Source organism: Vipera ursinii (assembly GCF_947247035.1).
Source record: "Vipera ursinii genome assembly, chromosome: 11".
In the NCBI taxonomy this organism is placed as follows: domain Eukaryota; kingdom Metazoa; phylum Chordata; class Lepidosauria; order Squamata; family Viperidae; genus Vipera; species Vipera ursinii.
The window spans coordinates 16,469,392-16,492,235 of NC_139524.1; the positions used below are offsets into that span (position 1 = coordinate 16,469,392).

At 46.9% G+C, this 22,844-nt stretch overlaps 1 protein-coding gene across 2 annotated transcripts in view; it reads left to right on the top strand.

Annotated features, from left to right (window-relative positions):
* ALPK3 (alpha kinase 3) overlaps positions 1–21,119 on the top strand; it is a 31,627-nt gene extending 10,508 nt beyond the window's left edge. For both annotated transcript variants that reach the window (XM_083371224.1, XM_083371225.1), the window contains 11 exons: positions 3,561–3,678; positions 6,260–7,679; positions 11,618–13,511; positions 13,815–13,962; positions 14,926–15,053; positions 15,284–15,319; positions 15,815–16,089; positions 16,830–16,918; positions 17,703–17,923; positions 18,207–18,255; positions 18,912–21,119. In XM_083371224.1, the coding sequence (XP_083227350.1) occupies positions 3,561–3,678; positions 6,260–7,679; positions 11,618–13,511; positions 13,815–13,962; positions 14,926–15,053; positions 15,284–15,319; positions 15,815–16,089; positions 16,830–16,918; positions 17,703–17,923; positions 18,207–18,255; positions 18,912–19,254 (4,721 nt within the window). In that variant the 3' untranslated portion in view covers positions 19,255–21,119. The remainder of the gene's footprint in view (positions 1–3,560; positions 3,679–6,259; positions 7,680–11,617; positions 13,512–13,814; positions 13,963–14,925; positions 15,054–15,283; positions 15,320–15,814; positions 16,090–16,829; positions 16,919–17,702; positions 17,924–18,206; positions 18,256–18,911) is intronic.
* The last annotated feature ends 1,725 nt before the right edge of the window (positions 21,120–22,844 follow it).

Sequence of the window (22,844 nt, forward strand, 5' to 3'; positions counted from 1 at the left end):
CTTCCAACAATTTATAGTCTGGGTACCCTGTTCATAAAAAAGGATTTCCTTCCATTTGGATGGGGGGGAGAGAAGTTCTCCCTTTAAAAATTCAGAATAACAGAGTTGGAAGGGTTGCATAAAGTCAGGGCGCATGTTAAATTTATCACTCGAGGTAGTATGCAAACACAAATGAATTAATAAAGTAACCAGTATAACTGCATTGTGCAAACCCAGCAAATTGCACCAAAAAAAATGCAATTTGTTTACTCGACATTCTACATTGACAGAAGTCAAAGGCTCTTGGTGGTTCGCAGCAATAAAAAGCTTAGAATGAGTAAAAAGCACCATACAAGGTCAAACTAAATGGTTGGATGGATTTGGGTGTCCCTACATCTCCCCACTCCACCTCATTTTTGATCCGGTGTGAGTGATCTCGGAAACAAAGTCAGGGCAGTCCTGAATGGTCACATGGTTAGAAGACATTCACTTGGAAGGGATGGTTGACTTCTCTCCTTAGACCAGCGTTTCTCAACCTTGGCTACTTGAAGAGGTGTGGTCTTCAGCTCCCAGAATACCCCAGCCAGAAGTGATCAAGGTTGAGAAACACTGGTCTATGGAAACCTGTGTATTGTTTGAGCAGACCTCCATAGACCTGGGATGGATTTCAACCAATACACAAGCTGCTTGCTAATGCCACCTTACTCTTAACGGCACCTGTCTCATGGTAATGGGCTTGAGGGATGTAACTGGAGCTCTTGATGGGAAAGAGACTAACCAAGTTCTTGGAGAGTTTCTCTTGATAATGAATCTGGAGCAGAGTGAGAGCAAGTCAGATCCTATTTCATTCTCTTGGACCACGTCACTCCCCTGATCTTTGGCCAGCAGAATCGCTGAAGGGGCATGGATGGCAAACCGGCTGGCACTTCCCTCCAGTTTCAGGGCCGCATTCTGTAGCCTCCTTACTGTAGTGGGTCAGCCACTGATTTCTAAGGGATGAGATGGTTGGTGCAGAAAGCATTGCATCACAAGGACTCAAGCTCCTGTCCCAGGTCTGTGTCTGGAAGAGCCAGTCAATTTAATTCTGCCCCCATTCTTTGCCTTAGGGGATGAGAGCAAAAGTCAGGGGGGAGCTTGGTGTCTTGCATGTAAGACATTCTCGGTTTGATCTGCCCTGAGTGGAGAACTATTGATAGGACACTCTCCATCTCCACCTCCACCTCCACCTCCATCTCCATTTCAATCTCCACCTCTACTTCCATCTCCACCTCCACCTCCACCTCCACTTCCATCTCCATCTCCACCTCCATCTCCATTTCTATCTCCACCTTCACCTTCACCTCCACCTCCACCTCCATTTCGATCTCCACCTTCACCTTCACCTCCACCTCCATCTCTACCTCCACCTCCATCTCCACCTCCATTTCTATCTCCACCTTCACCTCCAACTCCAGAGAGGTCTTCAAGGCCCAAATATTGTTTCCCAACCAGCACTCAACTCCCCTCGATGCCGCCTTTCTCTCCATCCTTTTTGCTGGAGCACTACCATCATCCAGGAAGGTCCCATAGGCGCAGACTGGACATTTTATGGGGAATATTAAAATGATCTTATGGGGGGGGGGCTCAGGAGGGCTGAGTATTCTCAAAAACATCTCCATGCCTCTCGGGGCCAGTCCCCTCCCCCTCCCAGCCTTTAAATGGCTCTTATATGACCCTCAGAAACCTCCATAAGTGTTTACCAAATTGAGATTTTTTTTTCATATGATAGGAGCATGAAATGATTCTGTGGTGGGAAAGTAAGTGCATTCATTGCATTTAATTCTAATGACGCGTCTGTGTACATGAGGTCAGTGGTATCTCATGATTTGGCCCCACCCACTACTTTGTGCCACACCTCTCTCCTTGCAAAAGTCCTGATTGTAGGCTCATGCTTTTCAGAGGTTGACGTCTCTGAAGATGGATCCTTTTAATTTGCTTGGAGAGGATAGTTCTTGAGATAGACAATCCCTCCCTTGAGCTTGGCCTTCTACGCCTAAAGCACAGGACCCCTTTTGGCTCTGGAGCAAGTAGTCATGCAGAGGGTATGAAATCATTGTCCTGAAAAGGCATCTGTTGACCAAAGGCACCCAGAGGACACAAGAGGGCTGTGATGCAACCCTTGTTGCTTTGGCCCAATGGAAACTTTGGGTTCAGTTTACAGGCTGTGACGTATGGCTCTCCATGGAGAGACTGGCCCTCCACCAAGCGTCTGTTTTTTAACCTCAGGCTTAAATCCACCAAAGTGGTCTCACTTCCTAGAATGGTGGGGATGTTCTCATCTCCTGTCTATGTTGAGGGTAACAAGGAAAGATCACCTGATTCCACTGCGTTACAAGTTCTGTTTGGAAAGAAGTGTTTTTCCCCCCCAAGGGATGCAAAATTGGCAACTTGTCTTCCTGGTTTGAGTTAAGGAGGCTACCTTTCATAGGTTATTGTTGCACCAAGCAGTGCCTTTCTGTGGCTGTGTTTGCATAAAAGGCTTAATCGTGGTGCTGACTGAACACGCACCAAGAATAAACCAATCCAAGTGCATTACACAGATTCCCTAGAGTGGCAATTGTTTTGCCCAAAATTCAAAACGTAAGTGTTCAAACTTTCCCTTGAACTTCTTGTCCACTTTATTAAGAGTTGACCTAACTGTTGATACTGACTAGTTAATTAATTTCAATTTTGTGATTTTGCTCTTCCTAAAAGTTAATTTTCTATTTTACGGAAGTTGTCTATAAGGTTTGCATGAACCACTTTGACCTTTATTTTTAACGAAAGGAGATATAGAAGAATTGGAAGTAAATAAAAATAACAAGAAGGTGATTTTTAGTGAAACACATCTTTTGTTAATAAGCCTGGTTTTGGAGATTTCCTTCCTTCTTTCCTTCTTTCCTTCTTTCCTTCTTTCCTTCCTTCCTTCCTTCCTTCCTTCCTTCCTTCCTTCCTTCCTTCCTTCCTTCCTTCCTTCCTTCCTTCCTTCCTTCTGTTATTCCCTCCCCCTCTGTCTCCCGTCCTTCCTTCCTTCCTTCCTTCCTTCCTTCCTTCCTTCCTTCCTTCCTTCCTTCCTTCCTTCCTTCCTTCCTCCCTCCCTCCCTCCCTCCCTCCCTCCCTCCCTCCCTCCCTTCTTTTCTTTTGTTCTCTAGATCAGGCTCACCATTTCTTCATTTCACTCAATCACTCAAGTGATTAAGTTGTACTCTGCACACCTAGCTAGCAATTCTGGGAATAGGCAAACTCAGTATGTATGGAAGCCGACATATGGGAGGCATCACACTGGAGAAGGTTATTCAACAGCTTCTTGCTAATATTCTCAGCACGTTTAGATTCGCATCTCCCTGTTTGGTGGCTGGACCGGAAGTATCAGTTTTTCCATTTTCCTTGTCCCCCCCCCAGCCCAAACTGGCCTTCCTGTTGTGTCCAACACAGAACAGGGGGAACAACTTGTTTGAGTTGGTATCGCAGGCAAAAGACTGTTGTTTCCATGTTTGTTTTGGGATGAGGTCTGTTTCTCAAGCAGGGATGCTGCTTCTGCTAATGTGTAATGTCCTCATCAGGGTACCCACCACCAGAAGTGACGTGGTACAAAGATAATGAAGAAATGGATCGATACTGCGGATTGCCGAAATACGAGATTTCGCGACATGGGAACCGGCACACTCTGCAGATATACAAGTAAGGAAGGAGGGGAGCGCCTATCTCTTGGTTGACACCTAGTAAAGCAGCTGTCTCTGGAGAGAGAAGAGGAAAAGCCCGTGTATTGTTCAGTTAAGCTCGGAAGGGCATCGTGCATAGACCATCTGTCCAGACGTCTACCATTTCCTAAGCCCAAGGTCAAACGCTCGGCTACAAACGAGCAGATGATTTCAGTTATTCTAAGAAAGGCTCAGTGGGTTAGGACGCTGAGCTTGTCGATCAGAAGGTCGGCAGTTTGGCGGGTCGAATCCCGAGTGCCGCGTAGCAGAGTGAGCGCCTGTTACTCGTCCCAGCTTCTGCCAACCTAGCAGTTCGAAAGCACATAAAAAATGCAAGTAGAAAAATAGGGACCACTACGGTGGGAAGGTAACAGCGTTCTGTGCGCCTTTGGCGTCTAGTCATGCCGGCCACATGACCACGGAGACGTCCTCGGACAAGCGCTGGCTCTTCGGCTTTGAAACGGAGATGAGCACCGGCCCCTAGAGTCGGAAACGACTAGCACGCATATGCGGGGGAACCTTTACCTTTTACCTTTTAAGAATGGCAGCCTTGCAATCCATGGGCATTTAGCAGTCTAATTTCTTGTCTCCTGGCCGGGTTGGAAGGGTGCCCTGGAAAGCCAAAATCATCTTTGTCCTCTTTGCGTACAAAGCAGGGGAGGACATTTTACTGATATTTTTGTAAGGAATATTGGTGAGAAAGAAGAGACCTTGCTTTGGGTGGCAGGGAAGACAGTTCCGGCAACGGAGTAATTGATAAGTCAAACAATGTGAGGACGTGGCTGGATTTGGCCCAAAGGTCCATATCTCCAAGTGGTCCCATGAGCAGGTTTGAGAACAATCAGATCTCTCTCCCCAGTTCCCAGGAAATTGATACAGTTTGATGTGGCATTCCTGGCTAGTTGACATTGATAGATTCTCCCTCTGTGATGGTGTTTAAATTGTTCTTTCAGACCATCGACATCGGTCTTCTCCTACCTGTACACCTTCCAAATATGTGATATTTATAGGGAATTTATCTATTTAGATTGATAAACAGCCTTTGGAATGCCCAGTGCCTCATCATCTGTAAGAGAAGAGCAGACATAGCTGGGACGTAATGAGTCATTAGCTTAGAGTCATTGTTGTTAGTTGCGAAGTCATGAACCCATCACAACCCCATGGACAATGTTCCTCCAGGCCTTCCTGTCCTCTACCATCTTCTGGGATCCATTTAAACTCACACCTACTGCTTCAGTGACTCCATCCAGCCACCTTATTCTCTGTTGTCCCCTTCTTCTCTTGCCCTCAATCTTACCCAGATTTAGGCTCTTCTCCAGTGAGTCCTTCCTTCCTCATTAGGTGGCCAAAGTATTTGAGTTTCAGCTTCAGGATCTGGCCTTCTAAAGAGCAATCAGGGTTGATCTCCTGTAGGACTGACCGGTTTGAACACCTTGCAGTCCAAGGGACTCGCAGGAGTCTTCTCCAGCACCATAGTTCAAAGGCCTCAATTCTTTGGCGCTCAGCCTTTCTTTTGGTCCAACTTTCACAGCCATACATTGCAACTGAGAAGACCAGTTAGAGTCATTATGTTCCTACAAATGTTCTAAGTCCAACCTTCCCTTGAATTCCGTTGACCCTTACCCGGTGCCAATTTAGTGTTGAACGTAGGCTTGAGAGATAAATATTCTGAACTGCAACTGAACGTATGTTCCTGATTCTTTGCGCCTGACATCATCACATCTATCCAAGACAAAATGAGCTTGGAGGGAAGTTGCCAGCAGTTGTTGGCATTTGGTGGGCCAACAATAGCTGATAGCAGCCAGTATAGCTGGGGAAGTTCCCAATCTCTGTTGAATGATTTTTTTACAGTCCCTGCTAATGCATCGCAAATAGTGCTGACAGCAAGGTTTAGGTCAGGAGAAGATGGAGAAGATGGCTTGAACATCTGATTAGACAAACAGGAAATTAGATGGCTTCAGGTAGGACTGAGGAGGAGAGGAAGACTGTTTCATACAAAAGTCTTCCTCAGAAAATGATTAATGCTAAGTCTTGTGACTGTACTTGGGTGGATGATCCCTTAGAAATCACACTGACCTATCTTGGGATCTTACAATATTCAGCTTTGACCATTGTAATTGGAGAAAATATGAGAATGGTTGAGCTATGCGCAGTTGTCCTCCATGTTCTGGACTTCATTCAGTTCTACTGTGGTACTCAGTTGACAGTAGTAGTCCAGTATATGTTAAGATCACCTACTTTGGGAAACCCAGTGTAGTAATTCAGGACCCTGGACAAGCTACTCTTGTTCCACCTGAGACCACCCACTTGAAATTCAAGAGACAATACAGTTAACGTCCCATGTGACAACTTTTCACCAGCTAGTGCTCTAGGGAGCTTCACTGTTCCCTTTCAGATTCCAGACTCCTTCAGTTATGGCCACTCTAATTGGGAGGTTCTGGGAACTGAAGCCCAATATTGCCAGAGAGCATCAAGAAAAAGAAGCTCTGTTCATTACTTCTAGCAAATTCAACTCTCTCTGTCCAGAGTTCCCTCAGGGTGGTGTCTCCTTTTGCTCACAGGTGTCAAGAGGAAGATGCAGCAATTTACCAGGCTTCAGCAAGGAACAACAAGGGCATTGTGTCCTGTTCTGGGGTTCTTGAAGTGGGAACCATGACGGAGTACAAAATTCATCAAGGGTGGTTCGCCAAGCTTAAGAGGAACGCCGATGCCAAGCTGTACGAGATTGAGCAGAGCAGGAAGCGAGGGAAGGAGAAGGTGGAGATGGAACAGCTGAGACGAGTGAGCCCAGACAGGTTCCAGAGGAAGCGACGGTTGACGGGGGACGTGGGGATGCGTTCGGGCACCTCCCTCTGGGACCAGGAGGAAGTGGCCAAGGTGCGGATTCCAGATGGGAAGGCCTGTTTTGGTGAAGATGAGAATGCCAAGAACAGAGAGGCCTCTATGACTACCCCCACCCTGTTCCCCAATGACTTCCTAGCAGGACATCTGGAAACAGAAGTGGCCACCACCAATGGGGACTCTTCTCTGGAAAGCGGGGAGGAAAATGGAGAAAGGAACGACGACGGCTTTCTTCAATATATTTACAAGACAGTGGGAATTGTGACCAAGGAATTTTCCTTGAAGAAGAAAAAGAAAGAGGAAGAGAAGGCAGCTCCATCAAAGGCAAGCCAGGATCTTTCCCAACTAGAGGATGGCACGCAACCAAGGAGAAATGTCTCCATGCAGAAGGATGCTGTGCCTCCTGTGTCATCCCAGAAGGCTGCATCTCCTACCGTCAATGGAAGGCCAGTGGAAACCAAACCCCAAGAAAAGTCCAAGTCCCGGCTTCATTCTTCCCCTTCCAAACCAGAGATGCATTTTTCATTGAAAGAGATGTATTATGATGCTGGAGCAAAGCCTAAAGCTGAGAAGAAGGTGCCGGAAAGTAAGGTAAGAGCTACGGAGAAGGGACTTCCCAACAGAGACCTTTCCAGAGAGCAGGACACTCTTCCAGCAACCGTTCAAGTTTTGAAAAGGGCTAAGCCAGAAGAAGAAAGAAAGGAAACCCATGCCAGGCAGAAATCTAAGGCTGTGGAGATAAAGAATGGCAAAACGGCAGCCCTCGGGACAGACAGGGAATTGAACCCCCAGCAATTCCAGCATCCCAGCCGGGCAGTGGAGCCCGCAACAGAGGTCCAGATGGGACACAAGGTAGAAGGTCCAAGCAGCAGTGCCCCGGAAATCCATTTTGTGCAGCCAGGCCAAGCTGGTCCAACAAGAATTGGAAGCCCACCTCTCTTTGCAGAGGAGAAGGACGCGGAAGTCCTTCTCATCTGTGAAACAGACTTGCTGGACTCTGCTCTTCCCGAAGCCGAGCCGGACTTGCAGCTCCCAGAGGCTGGACCTGCGGATTTGCCCCTGCCTTTGCAGGGAGCAAGGCAAGCCTTTCTCCCAGTAGCCTTGGAAAAGAAACAGTTGCCTGACCCAGGGCCTTCTGAGGTACTGTAAGTTCTATTTTTTCTTCTCGGGTGAGGCTGACCTCATGCAAAATGTTTCCCAACCAGCTCTACAGCAACTGCCCAAGTTCTGCCAGCTATTTATAGCAGGGACATGCAGGAGCTGGCAGGCCAGGAAAGGATGAGGGTGGTCTTCTGGGGGCCTAGGACTGATCCCTAGCTTTGAAACACCAGAACAGGTAGCTGGCTTCCTTTGTTCTTTGGTAGGTGGCAACCTGATGGGTACAGCCATAAAGAGAGGGCCAAGCCCAGCTTCGGTTTGTATGTGGGCCAGTATGAAGTCAGTGTTCAAAGCTGTACTCTTGACTCCAGGGTTCCTTCTCAACCAGCCTGTTCACAGCACCTGCCAGCCCGGCCCCAGCTGTCTCTGACACTCACCAGCCCGCTTCACCCGGCATCTATTTCCATCGCTTTGATGCACGTTTTCCTGTACGATTCTGCAGTAGGGAAGAAGGGTGGGTGGGTGGGTATGCATGCATTAGTCACTTTGGAGTTTCCTAACTCAGGGTCTCACGGTGCATGGTTCATGCTCCTGAGTGTCTAGGCATCCAAAGAGCTGGTCAAGGCATGGGAATGTGTGTAGGAGGGCTTCATGGTGTGTCACGTAACCCGCCAGCGTGTGGGAGGCATGTAGATGGGATACTTCTGGACACGGAAGACTGACACTAAAGAAGGAGGCTGTCTCGTGTTTCTACAAGATGTAGGATTTCCTTGCTGGGGAATTCCAGATCTCCGGGGGGGGGGGGGGGGAGGTTGCCAGACCTCTGGAATGTGAACAGAAGATGTTGTTTGTCCTGAATTAGATAATTGGCCCATCAATTCCAGGGCTGGGCAGATGTGTGGCTTTGGGTTGTCCTTTGTTTTCGGTCCCAGAACTGGGTGCCCAAACTTCTCTAACCCAAGAAAAGGAGAAGAGGCAAGTAAGTAAAACCCTTCTCCACTGAGAAGTGAGTAACTAAAGATGGCTTCCCTAAGGTCACATCCCCAACTAAAGAAGAAGCAATCAAAGTGTGAGAAGTGACCAAGGGGAAGCTTCTAACTAACATTGTAAGGGATCTTTGCTTTGACTAAATGTTGTAGAACGATTTGGGCCAGGAGGCTAGTTGGTGTTGAATAAAGCACTCTTACAGAATACCATTAATACGGTATCATCATCATTGTTACATTTTTAATTTTTTCTTCTGTTTACAGTCCCAATAACTTGAAAGAGCCTTACTTTGGAGAAAACTGTTTGCTTACTGCTAATTTGATCATTGCTAAAGAAATATACAAACACCCCTCCCCCTCCTCCCCGCTACATCATTTAAGAGTCTTATGGAAACAAACAAACAACAAACAAACACACCTGTTTTGCTCTCCAAGGATTTTAGAAATACAAAACTAAGGCCCAAGAGCTGCATATAACCCTTGAAAGCTTTAGGGGCATACCTCCCTACCATTGGTTGACGCATTGTAGCGTTGGATGAAATTTTGAAATACATGTTAAGTAACCATACTATTAACAGGGAAAATTAATTAATTGTAATGCTGATAATAATGAAATGGAGTCAAATGATCATGTTTGCTATGCCCACTCATGGTTTATAATGTGGTCTTCACCATGTCACTCAAAAGCTGAAAGTGGTCCCTGATCCCCAACTATGACAGAGCTTTCCTTTCCTTTCCTTTCCTTTCCTTTCCTTTCCTTTCCTTTCCTTTCCTTTCCTTTCCTTTCCTTTCCTTTCCTTTCCTTTCCTTTCCTTTCCTTTCCTTCTCTCTTTCCTTTCCTTTCCTTTCCTTTCCTTTCCTTTCTTTTCCTTTCCTTTCCTTCTCTCTTTCCTTTCCTTTCCTTTCCTTTCCTTTCCTTTCCTTTCCTTCCCTTCCCTTCCCTTCCCTTCCCTTCCCTTCCCTTCCCTTCCCTTCCTTTCCTTTCCTTTCCTTTCCTTCTCTATTTCCTTTCCTTTCCTTTCCTTTCCTTTCCTTTCCTTTCCTTTCCTTTCCTTTCCTTTCCTTTCCTTTCCTTTCCTTTCCTTTCCTTCTTTCCTTTCCTTTCCCTTCCCTTCCCTTCCCTTCCCTTCCCTTCCTTTCCTTTCCTTTCCTTTCCTTTCCTTTCCTTTCCTTTCCTTTCCTTCTCTCTTTCCTTTCCTTTCCTTTCCTTTCCTTTCCTTTCCTTTCCTTTCCTTTCCTTTCCTTTCCTTTCCTTTCCTTAATTTCCTTTCCTTTCCTTAATTTCCTTTCCTTTCCCCTTCCCCTTCCCCTTCCCCTTCCTTTCTTATTATCCTTCTCTTTTATTTTCCTTTAATTTGTTAACACTCTTATTGAACAGAAAAAGCCTAATTAAAACTGATCATTAATCTAATAAGCATGTAACCCTCCTCTTACCCGGGAACGATTGGCTTGGGTACATTGGTATGTGAGCAGACTCAACAAAGCTCCTGTCCCCGTTGAGGGACTATTCCGTTGACTTCCTCCTTCTTATCGCCCTCTTAAAGCAGCTTTCAGCACCTGGGTGTGTTCTGGTGATTGGACTGCAGTCTCTTTGGAATTTGTCTGGCCGGTCACCATTTTAGGAGATGCAGGAGAGCATCAGCCTTTGGTGAAGATCTGGAGCTAAGAAAGGAAGCAGGCATAATCCTGGAAGGCTTGGCGGGGGAGCTAATTCCAGGCTTTGAACATTTTTGTCCCTTTCCAGAAAAAAGCCCATAAAAGGTTTCCTGTCTTTTATCAAAGTAGCTGTTGTTCCTTTCCTAATCCAACTAGCCAGTTTAGCCTATTTTTAAACACCTAGTCTTAAAACACAGAACAAAGGTCTGCTATTGAAAGGCTCAGTCCTAGTTACATTAGACTTTGTAAGGCTCGTTCCTGAGTAGATGCACAAAGAATTGAGCAAGCAACGTTGGTGTAAAGAAATATACTTCAGCCAAAGGTGCCCAAGTGTTATTGGATGCCTTTCCACTGGAAGAGAGAAATTCTGTTTTAATAGAGAAATTGCAGGGGAGGTGGAATGCTGCACAGTTTGGCAAGCTTCCAACTGATTCAGTTGTCGAACAACATTGTTGATTTGTGAGGATGTTCTAACCTAGCACAATAGCTCCCAGCATCTAAAGGGCAATGGTCAAGTTACCTAGATTGCAATGATTTCGTACTTTTAAATGAGATTTGCATGACCCCAATTAACAGCTCGGTGGCTTTGTTCATGCATTTATTCATAAAACTGGGCTTTGTTTTAACCTGGGTTAGTTCTTCAGGGGCATAGCTAGTTGGTCAAAGCCAGCTGGTCAGTTTACCATTAAATCTATTGTGCAAACCAGAAAAAGGATCAATTCAGTGCCCTGTATGTGAGTGAGCTGCGTGCAAGCCAAGTCTTCATGTGTGCTTCTAAGCCATGTGCTCAGTGGGGGCTTAGATGACATGGCTGGCTTGTTCTTGATCTGCCCATCAACTTAAGAGTTGTCAGCAAGGTTAATTTGGGTTCTTGGAACCAAATGTTAAAGAGAAAAAGGTTATTAAAGGGCTTTGGGGAAGGTGGGCTGTGCCCCACTGAACTTGGGGAAAGAAAACATAACTGTCTGTTTCTGATGTAGAGTGTAGTTTTTTTCTCTGCTCCTAATATCTGAACGTACCAAAATCCAAATTATTTCTGAGGTTGGCTTTCTCCCAAATGCCACTGGCATCTAAGAATTAAATAAAAAATGCACAGTGCTTCAAAGAACAGCTGGAGAGAAGGAAAAGACACTTTGCGATAACCATACGAGCAAAACTGAAAGAAGTCTGCCGTGATTCTCAATCCAGAGGGGTGTCAAAAGAGAGGAGTGGTTTGGAGAGGGTGGGGGTGGGAAAGGCTGCACGTGACATTTTTCCCCAATGCAGGATAGAGAGAGGAAGGTTTGCCTGCTATGATTCCTAGTTTTGAAATAATGACCATCTATCTATTCTTTGCAGGCTTCAGAAAACTCACAGCCAAGCTTGTCTGTTGCCTCTGATTTGCAGTCTCCAAATTCCAGGTTTGAGGAAGAAGCGAAAGTGGAAACTACTTGCTTTTCAGTAAGGGAAGATATCCTGGAAGATTTAGGAATAAAACGGTCAGAGAAGAAATCTGGTTCCAGCCCAGAGATCCAGGACTCAAGTAGGGGAATGCTACATCTGGAAGATCACCAGTCAGCAATTTTCCAGAATCGTCCGGTGACTTCCCAGAATATCCCAGACATTTCTTCTGGTGTCCCATTGCCAAATGGGATGGACGGTCAGGTTCAGAAGTTAGGCGTGGAGGCGTATTCTCCAGAATGGGGCCAGGATGAAATCCAGGGTGGACTACCTCCTAATCATGAGAGTAAACAGCCAATTACTCCTCCAATAACAGCTCAAGGAACCCATTTTAAGAATAGACCCATGGACGAGTTGGACCAAGTTGCTCCTTGTACCGAAGGCATGAGAGGAGAAGAAGAACGAGAAGAAGCCCCTAAGTTATTGAGAGACAATATACCCACCCCCCAAATGCACTTAGTTCCCAAGAGGAAGAGATCATCTGAAGTAATAGAAAGGTCGCTACAGATCTCAGAAGTTGCCACCACAACTCCAGCTCTTTCTCAAGTTGCTATGGAGGGTCCTCCTCCAGCTTCAACAGCGATGATCCCTCCTGAGCTTCCTGATTCCCAAGGACCAGCTCCGCTTCCTCCAGTTAAAGAAGACCTTGTTGAGAGGAACCAATCTGTAGCCCACTTGCCGAAAGATACTAAGAGAGAAGCAGAAACTCGGCAACCTGGCAAGATGGAGACCTCAGAAGCGAACCAGCAAGACTCCACAACTGAAATCAAGGAGGTCTGTGTGCAGAAAGAGTGTCTGGTTTCTCCAAGGAGTGAAAAAAACAAGCAAGAGTCTACAACATACACCAGGAAGACAGAGGTTAGAGAGGATAAGGAAAAAGTAGGCTCTGATATTCTTTTGAGAGAGAATTCTCATCCTCCTGAGGCTGCGCCGGAGGAAAATCGAACCCCAGAGAAAGACCAGCAAAATGACCTTGTTTCTTCTTTGAAAAATTATTTGCTTTTGCTCTTAAAGATCACCTCTGAGTCAGAGAAAAGCAAAGCAAGAAGCCCAAAGCAAGAAGCCAAGACGGTGGAGGAGAAGACTCCGCTAAGTGCTATTCCAAAACATCTGCCAGACGTGGGCATTGCTGGATTAACTCCCAGGACTTCGAGGAAGATCTTTGAACAGGTGGAGACCGATCAGCTTTTCCAAAGTGCTGAAAACTTGCAGTTGACTCCCAAAACTTCTCGGAAACTTACAGGAATGATCAACCAAGAACTGCTTGCTTGCCAGAAGAACCTCAATATTGAACCAGAGATACCTCCTTTGCCTTGTGTCCCCTCAATTGTGGTAGGGGGCGTTGGAGGTGAGCCGGCAGGACTCTCCCAGCTTCCCTCTTCTGAGATTGCTAGTGAGCACTCGGCAGCTCTGCCCAGTGCTACTCCTCAGGAACTGGCATCTGGAGCCCGTCGGAAGATCTTTCTACCCAAAACCAAGCCGGCGGATGAGATGGAAGGAGGGGCCCTTGAGGGCCAGCCGTGGTCCAAAAGGGACAGTCCCAGTGTGTCTCCACAGCAGGGCCGTAGGAGCCAGGCTCTCTTGCAGACCTCGGCCCCGGGTTCTCCTCTTGTGGAGAAGCGCTCTCCAACCTTTGCCAGGAAGATGGCGACTCTGGAAGTACCCAAGATGTATCAGGAGGTGACAGAAGGAAGCAAAAAGGAGGATGACGGCTGCCCGTCGGTTCCAGAGAGTGTAGAAGAAAGCAAGTCCGAAGTGGGAGAATCTAGAAAAACCAACGATCCATTTAAAGGTAGGTCTGCATGCCTCTTTTTAGATGAGTCAGGACACCCTGATGATGGAGGCTTTGAGAATATCTTGTCTTTGGGGGATGTAGGGTAATTCCTTCCTTCCAGGGATGGAAGAACTCCTGGGACCTTCACGACTGTGGCTTGAACAAACCTATGGAAACCTCTCTGCGGTACACTTCCTGCCTTCTAGAATCCAAAATGTTCTTTTCAAAGCCAAGCGAGTTGAAAACTGGCAGCTTGTGTCATCCCAACGTCACCTTTGGGGATTGAGAATGAACTACTCTAAATTTGTCCTCTTTTCTTAGCTCCACAAGTAGTCCGCAAGATCCGAGCAGAACAGTTCTCGGATGCCTCGGGGAACTTGAAGCTATGGTGTCAGTTCTTCAATATCTTGAGTGACTCCAAGCTCATCTGGTACAAGGATGAGGTGCCCGTAGCAGACGTCAAAAGAAGGTCAGTCTTGTGGGAAAGTCTCCGGTGGGCAGCAGTAGAAATTTTAATGGTCTGGGTGGTGTCTCTCGCATAAAAACGTTAAAACAAAGTTAAGCTTATTTTGGAGTTAGACTGCGTGTTCTGAATGTTTCCTATCTCAAAATGACAGGAAGCCATTGCTGAAGGTGGCTTTGCAAGCCAGAGGGTGGCGTTGAGCACCCAGGTTGTCCAGCCCTAGTTTAGCAGGGTAGTAGAACTCTTCCTCATGAGATCTGGAAAGGTCCATTTTGGACTATGTAGCTTCTTTTCTTCTTCTAGTGTTTTGGTCCTCAGAAAGAAGCCATAGAAACTCTCCTTGCTTACTTATCTCCGCCTCACCTACCAAATGGTGGAGAAGAGGAAATAGCCATTGCAGCTAGGAGCCTTGGTGGAGCAGTGGGCTAATGCCTCCTTAAGTAACACCAGCTGCCTGCAGGTTCGCATCCCACCAGGCTCAAGGTTGACTCAGCCTTCCATCCTTCCGAGGTAGATAAAATGAGGACCCAGATTGTTGGGGGCAATAAGCTGACTTTGTAATAATGCCGCTTGAGATGGGGCCGAAAGCCCTAATAAGCAGGCATATACCTAGAATGAAGGCTGGTTTGTGCTTCTTAGATTGTAAGCCGCCCTGAGTCTTCGGAGAAGGGCGGGATATAAATGGGATAAAAAGAAAAAGAAAAAGAAAGCTAGGAGCTTCCACCAATGTCATGGCTACTCTCTCTGTCAAGGTGCTTATATACCAGTTCTCACCCCTTGCCTACTCAGCCTGATGAGAAGCTACTCGCAACCTGCTGAGGGATGTGTTCCGTCAAGTGGTAACTCACCATGGCCACCATAAATTGGACTAGGCCCAGATTCATTTCTTTATTTTTTTTATGATGATAATTTGGAAGCATCTGGTTAAGTCATTCCTGCAGTGTGCGCTCTAGATTTCATCTCTTCCAGCTCTGGAGATGAAGGGCAGGCAGCGCTGGCCATTGTGCAGATGTCCTTGAAGGATTGTGGAGTGTATCAGTGTACCATCCAGAATGAATATGGGACTGACAGTACTGACTTCCTGTTGAGCCCCGAAGGTAAGATTTAGTTGCTCCGCACATCTCTGCACGTTTTACCCCTCCTTCGAGCTCAGCCTGGTCATTTCCTACAGGTAGGCTTGTATCTTCCAAAAAGAGCAAGTCCAGGAATACGGTTTGGACCCAACTCTATAAAAATCTCTTTATCCTTTTCCAATTTCCTTCTAAGTAAGAGAAGCATCTTGGCATAATGCCGTACATCTCTTTATCCATCTTGCTCTTTTTCCTAGTGCTGTCCGGATTTATCACCAAAGAAGAAATCGAAGGTAAAGTACATCAGAAAAAGGTAGGGTGAGTCAATGTCCTTGGAAGTAACGTGACCCCCATCGTGAACCCTCCCAAGCTCCTCACCTTGGATGGCAGTCCAGATGAAGGGAAGAGAGATGGTTGAGATGACCTCATTTCATACTGGGGCCGAAAATCCAAGAAAGAAAGATATTTTACTCATGGAAGTTTGGAACAAAATTCTGTGCCTTTCTCCTATTTCACTGGTTTGGTCCCTACGTGGACCAAGATTGCTTTTTTTTTTTTTGGCTCTCTGTGATATGTGAATCCACCTGCTGTGTTTGCAGACAGTGTTGTTTATGGAGTCAGACCAGCAAATCTTGGTGGAATCAACCCCTACATGATTTCCTACTTCAGCTATTGCTGCAGCAGTAGACATGGCCCCAGATGACCGCTCGGTTGCTTCTCCTCTTCTCCTTCTCCACCGCTAGGAATTCCAGTCTTAAAATTAAGGCACTTTTTCCTATTCTTTTCAGCTGGAGAGGAGATTGAGATGACCCCTATGGTGTTTGCCAAAGGTCTAGCTGACTCTGGTTTCTGGGGAGATAAGCTCTTTGGTCGCATCATGGTGGAGGACCTGGAAGTTGGACGAGGATTTCTACGCAAGGCTTGCCGGGCCCGTGCCATTTATGGCCTTGAGCCGGTGTTTGAGTCTGGGCATACCGGCATTATTAAGGTCTACAACCTCATTGCATTTGGTGGACGCAGTGAGAACACCCTGGTGGAGAGGAACTATGATATCACCATTCAGGTGGGTAGAAAGAGACATGGCACCCCTTGGTTGACCTCAGCTGTGGAGTCAAGCAAATCTTCAAGTTCTATCATGAAGAATTAGATAAATTCCTTACCTGACAGCAGGAAATGGTTCCCCAAACAAAAATGTACTGGTGGTCCTCGACTTGTGACCGCAATTGAGCTTGGAATTACAATCATAAATTGTGGCAGTGACAAAGTGGGACACCGCATGACCACACCCAATTTTAGGATCTTTTTTGTGGCAGTTGTTAAGCAAATGCAGCGGTGATTAAACAAGTCTATTTTCTCCAACGGGCACTTTTTTTTTTGCTGGAAACCAGAAGTCAGGGTTGGGGGAGGGGGGAAAAAAGCAAAAGAAATGCCAACATTTGTAGTCATGTGACCGTGGGGGACACCACAGATGGCCATCAATGTGAGCTAGTTGCCAAACAGTATCAATTTCCAAGCACCCAGGGTGGGGGGAGGGTAAGGTTGTTGGGTGTTAGAACTTCAATTATGGGTTATAAGTAGCTTTTTGGAGGTTCGGGGTAAACTTGCACGTCAATTCCTGTACACCATCCCATTTTCCAATTTGTTCATTGCACTGAATCCCCAGCTAACCTCAAACGCGAGCTGCCAAAACCAAACCAAGATTAAAACAAGCCGAGCTCCTCACAACATTGCCTGGGTGGGGAGAGGAGAGACGAGTTTTGCAGTCTGGTTAGAAGCTGTCAAGAACTGTCTGTTTCCTTGCAGGAGTGTAAAATCCAGAATTCAAGTCGGGAATACTGCAAGATCTTTGCTGCAGAAGCCCGGGCCATCGTGGACTTTGGGTCAATACCTGAGTAAGTTGTTTCTTTTCCGGGCTGGGAATTGCCTGCTTAAATCTGTGTGATCCATGGTGCCCTCTAAGCTTTCTTGTTTTCTTGCAGATATTTCATGACCAAACTAGCTAACATCATCCAGGCTAGGCTGATGGTGATGATCAACAAGTACTGATGATGTTCCCTAGTTGGGTAATGAAACATCTGCAAGGAAACTAACAAGCTCAGAGAGCACAAAGGAGCCCACAGTCAGCCTCCTCCTCCTCCTCCTCCTCCTCCTCCTCCTCCTCCTCCTCCTCCTCCTCCTCCTCCTCTTCCTCCTCCTCCTCCTCCTGCCTGCACACACCATTCTCTTCTGGCCCTGAGGATGTTACCTAGCTTGGTCATGAAATGTCTGCAGGAAAACAACCAAGCTCAGAGAGCCCCAAGGACCCCACAGTTCAACCCAGAGCAACAAATATTTTCTTCTCTCTGTTTAAATCTTCATAGGTTTGCAAGTAGCCCTAGGTATCTGGCCATAACTGAGAAAGGAATCATGGCGGTCATTAAGCTGGTCACCACGTGACCACATCTGGTTGAGGGAGAGGTTTCATGAATGACCCAATTTGGGCACTGTAGAAGAGAAGAACATCACGATTGTGGCCAGAGACCAACATATTTTGCATTACAGACCTCAGCTTGGTCCAGCACGACTAATTCTTAAATGTTCAAGAACTCTTGACTGGTACCACAAACTCTGTCTTAATTGGGAGACAATGGTCACATCTGAAGCGCCTAATAGGAGCACTGTTTTTCTTTGACCCAGGATAATCCCACTTTACCTAATCTATCGCCCAGCCAACAATATTCCTTATGCAACCATGGAGGAAGACTTGCCGGGGTCGTTTCAGTGCTACTGTGGACGAGAAGGAGATGGCAACAGGTTGGCTCCACCCAACCCTTCTGAGATTGGGCAAAAATGCTCTGCTTTCCAGCACTGGCTTTACCAGTGGACAAATGGCAATATCTTGGTGACAGACCTGGAAGGTGAGGCTCTTGTGTGGGCCACTAGATGCGCCCTCTAACTTTTAGCAGAAGACCCCGTAGGTCAGATTGCCGTAGTCTGTTGTTGCTGATGTGCTGAGGAATCCTGGGAGTTGTAGGTCAGCAACACTGGGAGAAATGTAGATTTTTGCATCTCTGCTGTAGTTGGAACAGATTGGGGCTGGCTTCAGTATGACGTTCTAAGGGTACCAGCACGATGTTGTTGCTGAACAAAAACGAGGAGTGGTGGACCTACCTTGTGATTTCATCAGAACTTTCCTTGCAGGTGTTGGATGGAAAGTCACAAATGTGAAGATTGCTACCAAAATCAAGGGGTAAGTAGCCACGTCATGTAGCTTTCAATCCAAGCTGGATAACTGAGTTCAACCAGAATGAGAGAAGACTGGAGCTTCTGCAAGGGGTTGGGCTAGAAGACCCCCCCCCCCAAGATCCCTTCCAGCCTCGTGATTCTATATTTTTGGCACATAAAGGAAGGAGTCTGCCAACGTCACTAACTAGCAGTTTTTATCTTCCTGCCAAATAATAAACAGCTTTGGCACCTTTTTACTCCACTCTCAGTGTACCTCAGGGCATAACCCTTCCCTAGCTTCCTTCTAGGCTGAAGCCATGTTAGTATTATCTCTTGCTGTGTCAGGTTTCTGTGCAGCTCATATTCCAGAATTGGAAATTCATGAGATCTTTGGGCATTGTTCTTTAGCAAAAGACAATGGTTGTCTAGTTCCATGCTAAACTCTTGTACAATCCAGACCAAGGAATCTGATGCGAGGTAGGCATTTAAACCTGGATTAGCCACCCACAGGTCACATGTGGCTGACCTGAAATCTTTCCCCAGATGTATCCTTTGCAATTTCCTACGGTGCCTGCTAACACAGAGGCTCTCTCAGAGGGATTACATTAATAGGCGCAAGACCAGGGGGAAGCATCAGTGGATTCCATAATTTACCAGCAAGTAACCTTCTTTCTCTGCCAGGTACCAAGGCCTGAAGGAAAGCTGTTGTCCCAACCTCCTCAATCACTTTGTTACCTCCCATCAATGCAACCGTTACTGTGAGCTCCTTGCTCTGAAGAGCCTTGAGGTTCCTCAACCTCCACCAAGAAGCAAAGGCTCTCGGAGCCCCAACACGGGCAGAAAAGCCTCATCAGCTCAGTCCAGTCCTCAGCTCCAGAAGAAAGGCCTCTCTAGTCCTCAGGCTTCCAGGAAAGTGTCTGTGAGCCCCAAGAACGCCCGGAAGTGTCCAGAACATGTGGCAGAATCACAATCGACGACATGGCCCAAAGGAAGAGACAGCGACAAGACAGGACAGCTGCAGTGATGGGCAGTGGGGGCCGTCAGCCATACACGTTGTGTGTGCCTGAACAAGGGGACAGGATTGCCTTGTCCTCCCCTGGCTCCCCCACCTTTCCATGTGTGAGGTCTGTGTGGTGTAGTGTTTGAGGGAAAGAGCCGTGCTGATCATGGCTCTCTGGGCAGGTTTGGAACGATGTGTGAATGCAAATGTGGTCACTACTGGCCCTGCAGAGAGTGGCGTCTGTCTTCACAGTCCCATCACATGAGGCAAGAGCCTGGCACCTTACTTAAGTGCCTGTGTGGTGTTGGTTCTCCTTGGTGCTTGGGCCGGGCTTTGAATATTGAGCCTGTCCTATGGCTCTCAACAGGTTGAAGTCCAAGATGGGGGCTGGACAGCAGGTGGCCAGGTGGACCTCTTCTGGGCTGTAATACAGGACTCATGCCCTTGGCTGCAATACGTCCCCTACCAAAGACCCTGTGCTCCCTGCTTTTCCCATGATGGTGTGGGCCACCACAACCCCAGTGAGACACTTGAGAATTAACTTTGGCCTGATCCTCTCTTCCCATCCACACCCAAAAGAGTGCCTAGGAGAAGAGAGTTGACGTCTCCCTTCTTCTTTGGAGGAGATGCTGCTTCCTCGGTGGGACTCCATGTGACGTGGCTGTGATGATATCTTCCTGCATCTGTGATTGGGAAACATATTAAAGTGTCAAATATGTCCTGGCTAAGCCGAGAGGACATTTGGTCAATCAAGTGGAGCTGATGAGATTAACGGAAGACTAATCCCTTCTTGCTTGACCATCCTTCCTGTTCCGTCCACTCATACTACATGGTGCAGATGGAGCACATATTTTGCACACAGAAAGCTCTGATTTCAGTCGATGTTTTGACCTCCACTTAAGAGATCAGAGAGGAAGAGCTGGGAAACATTTCTATCAGAGATTCTGGGACATGCTGTCGAATATTCAAAGCAGATTTGTTATATTTCTTACCTGTTAATGACCACAGATCACTCCCATTCACACAACAAGCTTCACTTGGTTACTGAATGATTTTTTCTTTTCTGGATTCACATCATACATCAACCCATAAATGAACCAAAGAAGCTGGATTCACACACCCAATTCTCCCCCAAAAGAGAAAAGTAGACCTGGGTTAACCGTAACCAAGTCCAGCCTGTATGGATGCAGTTGTTAAGTTTGCAGCTGACAAGGATATTGTATGAAAGTAGCTAGGGTGTATTGCCTCGGTTGCAGTCTTCCTCAACCCAACTTCTTCTAGATGTGTTGGGATTAGCCAGGATTCAAAGCCCTGGGAATTCTGGAAGTGCAGGTTCTGCCACATCTTTAGGATTTAGAGTTAGGGAAGACCTTTTAGATAGAAATCTCTCTCTCTCTCTTGAGCAACACTCTCTTGACTCACTTTAAATATTTTGCTTTTCCCCAAATTTCTCCTTAGCAGAGAAATGCAGGCTGTGTAGCGGTTGCCTGCAACCAGCAAGATTTTAACCCCTGCCTACTGTCAGATAGAGGGACGCGGTGGCTCAGTGGGTTAGGACGCTGAGCTTGTCGATCAGAAGATCGGCAGTTTGGCGGGTTGAATCCCAAGTGCTGCGTAGCAGAGTGAGCGCCTGTTACTCGTCCCAGCTTCTGCCAACCTAGCAGTTCGAAAGCACGTAAAAATGCAAGTAGAAAAATAGGGACCACTCCGGTGGGAAGGTAACAGCGTTCCGTGCGCCTTTGACGTCCAGTCATGTCGGCCACATGACCACAGAGACGTCCTCGGACAAGCGCTGGCTCTTCGGCTTTGAAATGGAGATGAGCACCGGCCCCTAGAGTCGGAAACGACTAGCACGCCTGTGCGGGGGAACCTTTACCTTTACCTTTACTGTCAGATAACATTGCCCCAGGGCTGTCCTTTCCTCCAGAGCTCAACTGAATTACACATGAGGTGGAGAAGTCCCTGAGCAAGAAGACTCGGCAACAGCTCTATAGAAGAGAGGTGCCCCGTCAGCCATTCCTTCACCAAAGACGACTGTATAATCTGCCTGCCACAACGTGGAACCCTACCACTTGTGAATAAATCTCGTCATCCTCCATCATAATATTAGAGAATAGCTGAGGAACCCCAAAGGAACCCCAATGTGATGCAAGCAGGGCAGGATGAGCAACACCGAGGTGCAGGGGGTGGTCCTGCTAAAATGTTTTTTTCTTTGTGCGCAATTCCCAATTCGAAAGCGATAAAATATTGCTGCTTGAAATGAGTGCTTGAGTTGCCAAAGAAGGGAGCCGAGTTCGCCTCGCGGACTCTCCCCGCGGTGTCTCACCCAACAAAACATGTAGAACCTCATTTAATGTATGGAACTTTTGCTGAAGCTGTGATGTTGATGTAGCAGGGCCAAATCTTGTCTTCAAAGCTCCTTCAGGTGCCGGAATCATTCTGCAGCCCTCCTGTGTGAAAATGGTTTAGAAGGAAACAAGTTTCTTGGGAGAAATTGGGACTGATTGGGTTGTGTAATGCTGGACTGAAAAAATAATAATAAACAACCTGGGGTTCAAGAGTTGCTGAATAAAGTGAAACAGGATGTAACCTGTCTGTGGAAGCAGCCCAGGCCTTCTCTGAATTTTATGTACTGTATGTGCATTTTTTTGTTGAAATCTGGCTGATTGCCAAGACTTCGGTAATCCTAGACTTGAGGACGCAGTTCCTTGGAAAATGTGAATGAGGACATTGGTTTATTTGCGAAGCAAGTAATTTTGCCACCTGCAAGTTTGAGGTTTGTTTTTTGTTTTTTTAAAAATTACTTTGGCAAGAAACTCCGAGGTTAGTTTTCTCTCGAGCATGTAAGTCTCCTTGAAGTTCCGTGGGCTTTTCCATGGTTAGACACGCGCAGTGGCGTAGCGTGGGTTGTCAGCACCCGGGGCAAGGCAAGTAATTTGCAACCCCCCCTTCACAGTGGGCGGCGACCCGGCGGCTCGGATCGGATTCGCACAGCCAGCACTGCAGTGAGAGAGAGTGAGTGAGCCAGGCAGGGGCAGAGAGCTGTGAGTGCGAGCGCCCCCCCCAGATGTTGTGCCCAGTGCGGCCGGCCCCCCCTGCGCCCCCCACGCTACGCCACTGGACACGCGTAGCCCCCTCTGTGACTGAAAAGCCAACCGAAATGAATGCGAAGAGGTCAAAGGAAGGCTGAATAGAACAACTAGGGCTCAATTGCATTGGGGTTTAATTGTTAAAAAAAAAGGGGTGTTGATCATTCCTGCGGAGAACAACTTTGTGAGAAGACCCATTGCTTGAACCCTTCTTTGCCTTGTCACAAAATTAAATCCCCGAAAGGAGTGTTATATTTGCATGATGCTTGGCCTGGAGCACTTCGAAGTAGAAAAACCCAAAGGATTCTTTTCACACATTACAATGCAGCTTTGCATTCTTCATCAGAGTTGACAAAACCCTTTCTTTTACCGTTCAAGGTGAGATGTTGCTCCTCACCCCCTCCTTTTTTCCCCCTTTCTCACACAATCCTGTGAATTTTTTTCAACCGCCAACCCCTCCCTTATTCATCGTCTTCGTATCCAGTGAATTGCTCTCTTCTGCTACACCATCTCATTCTTTGTCAG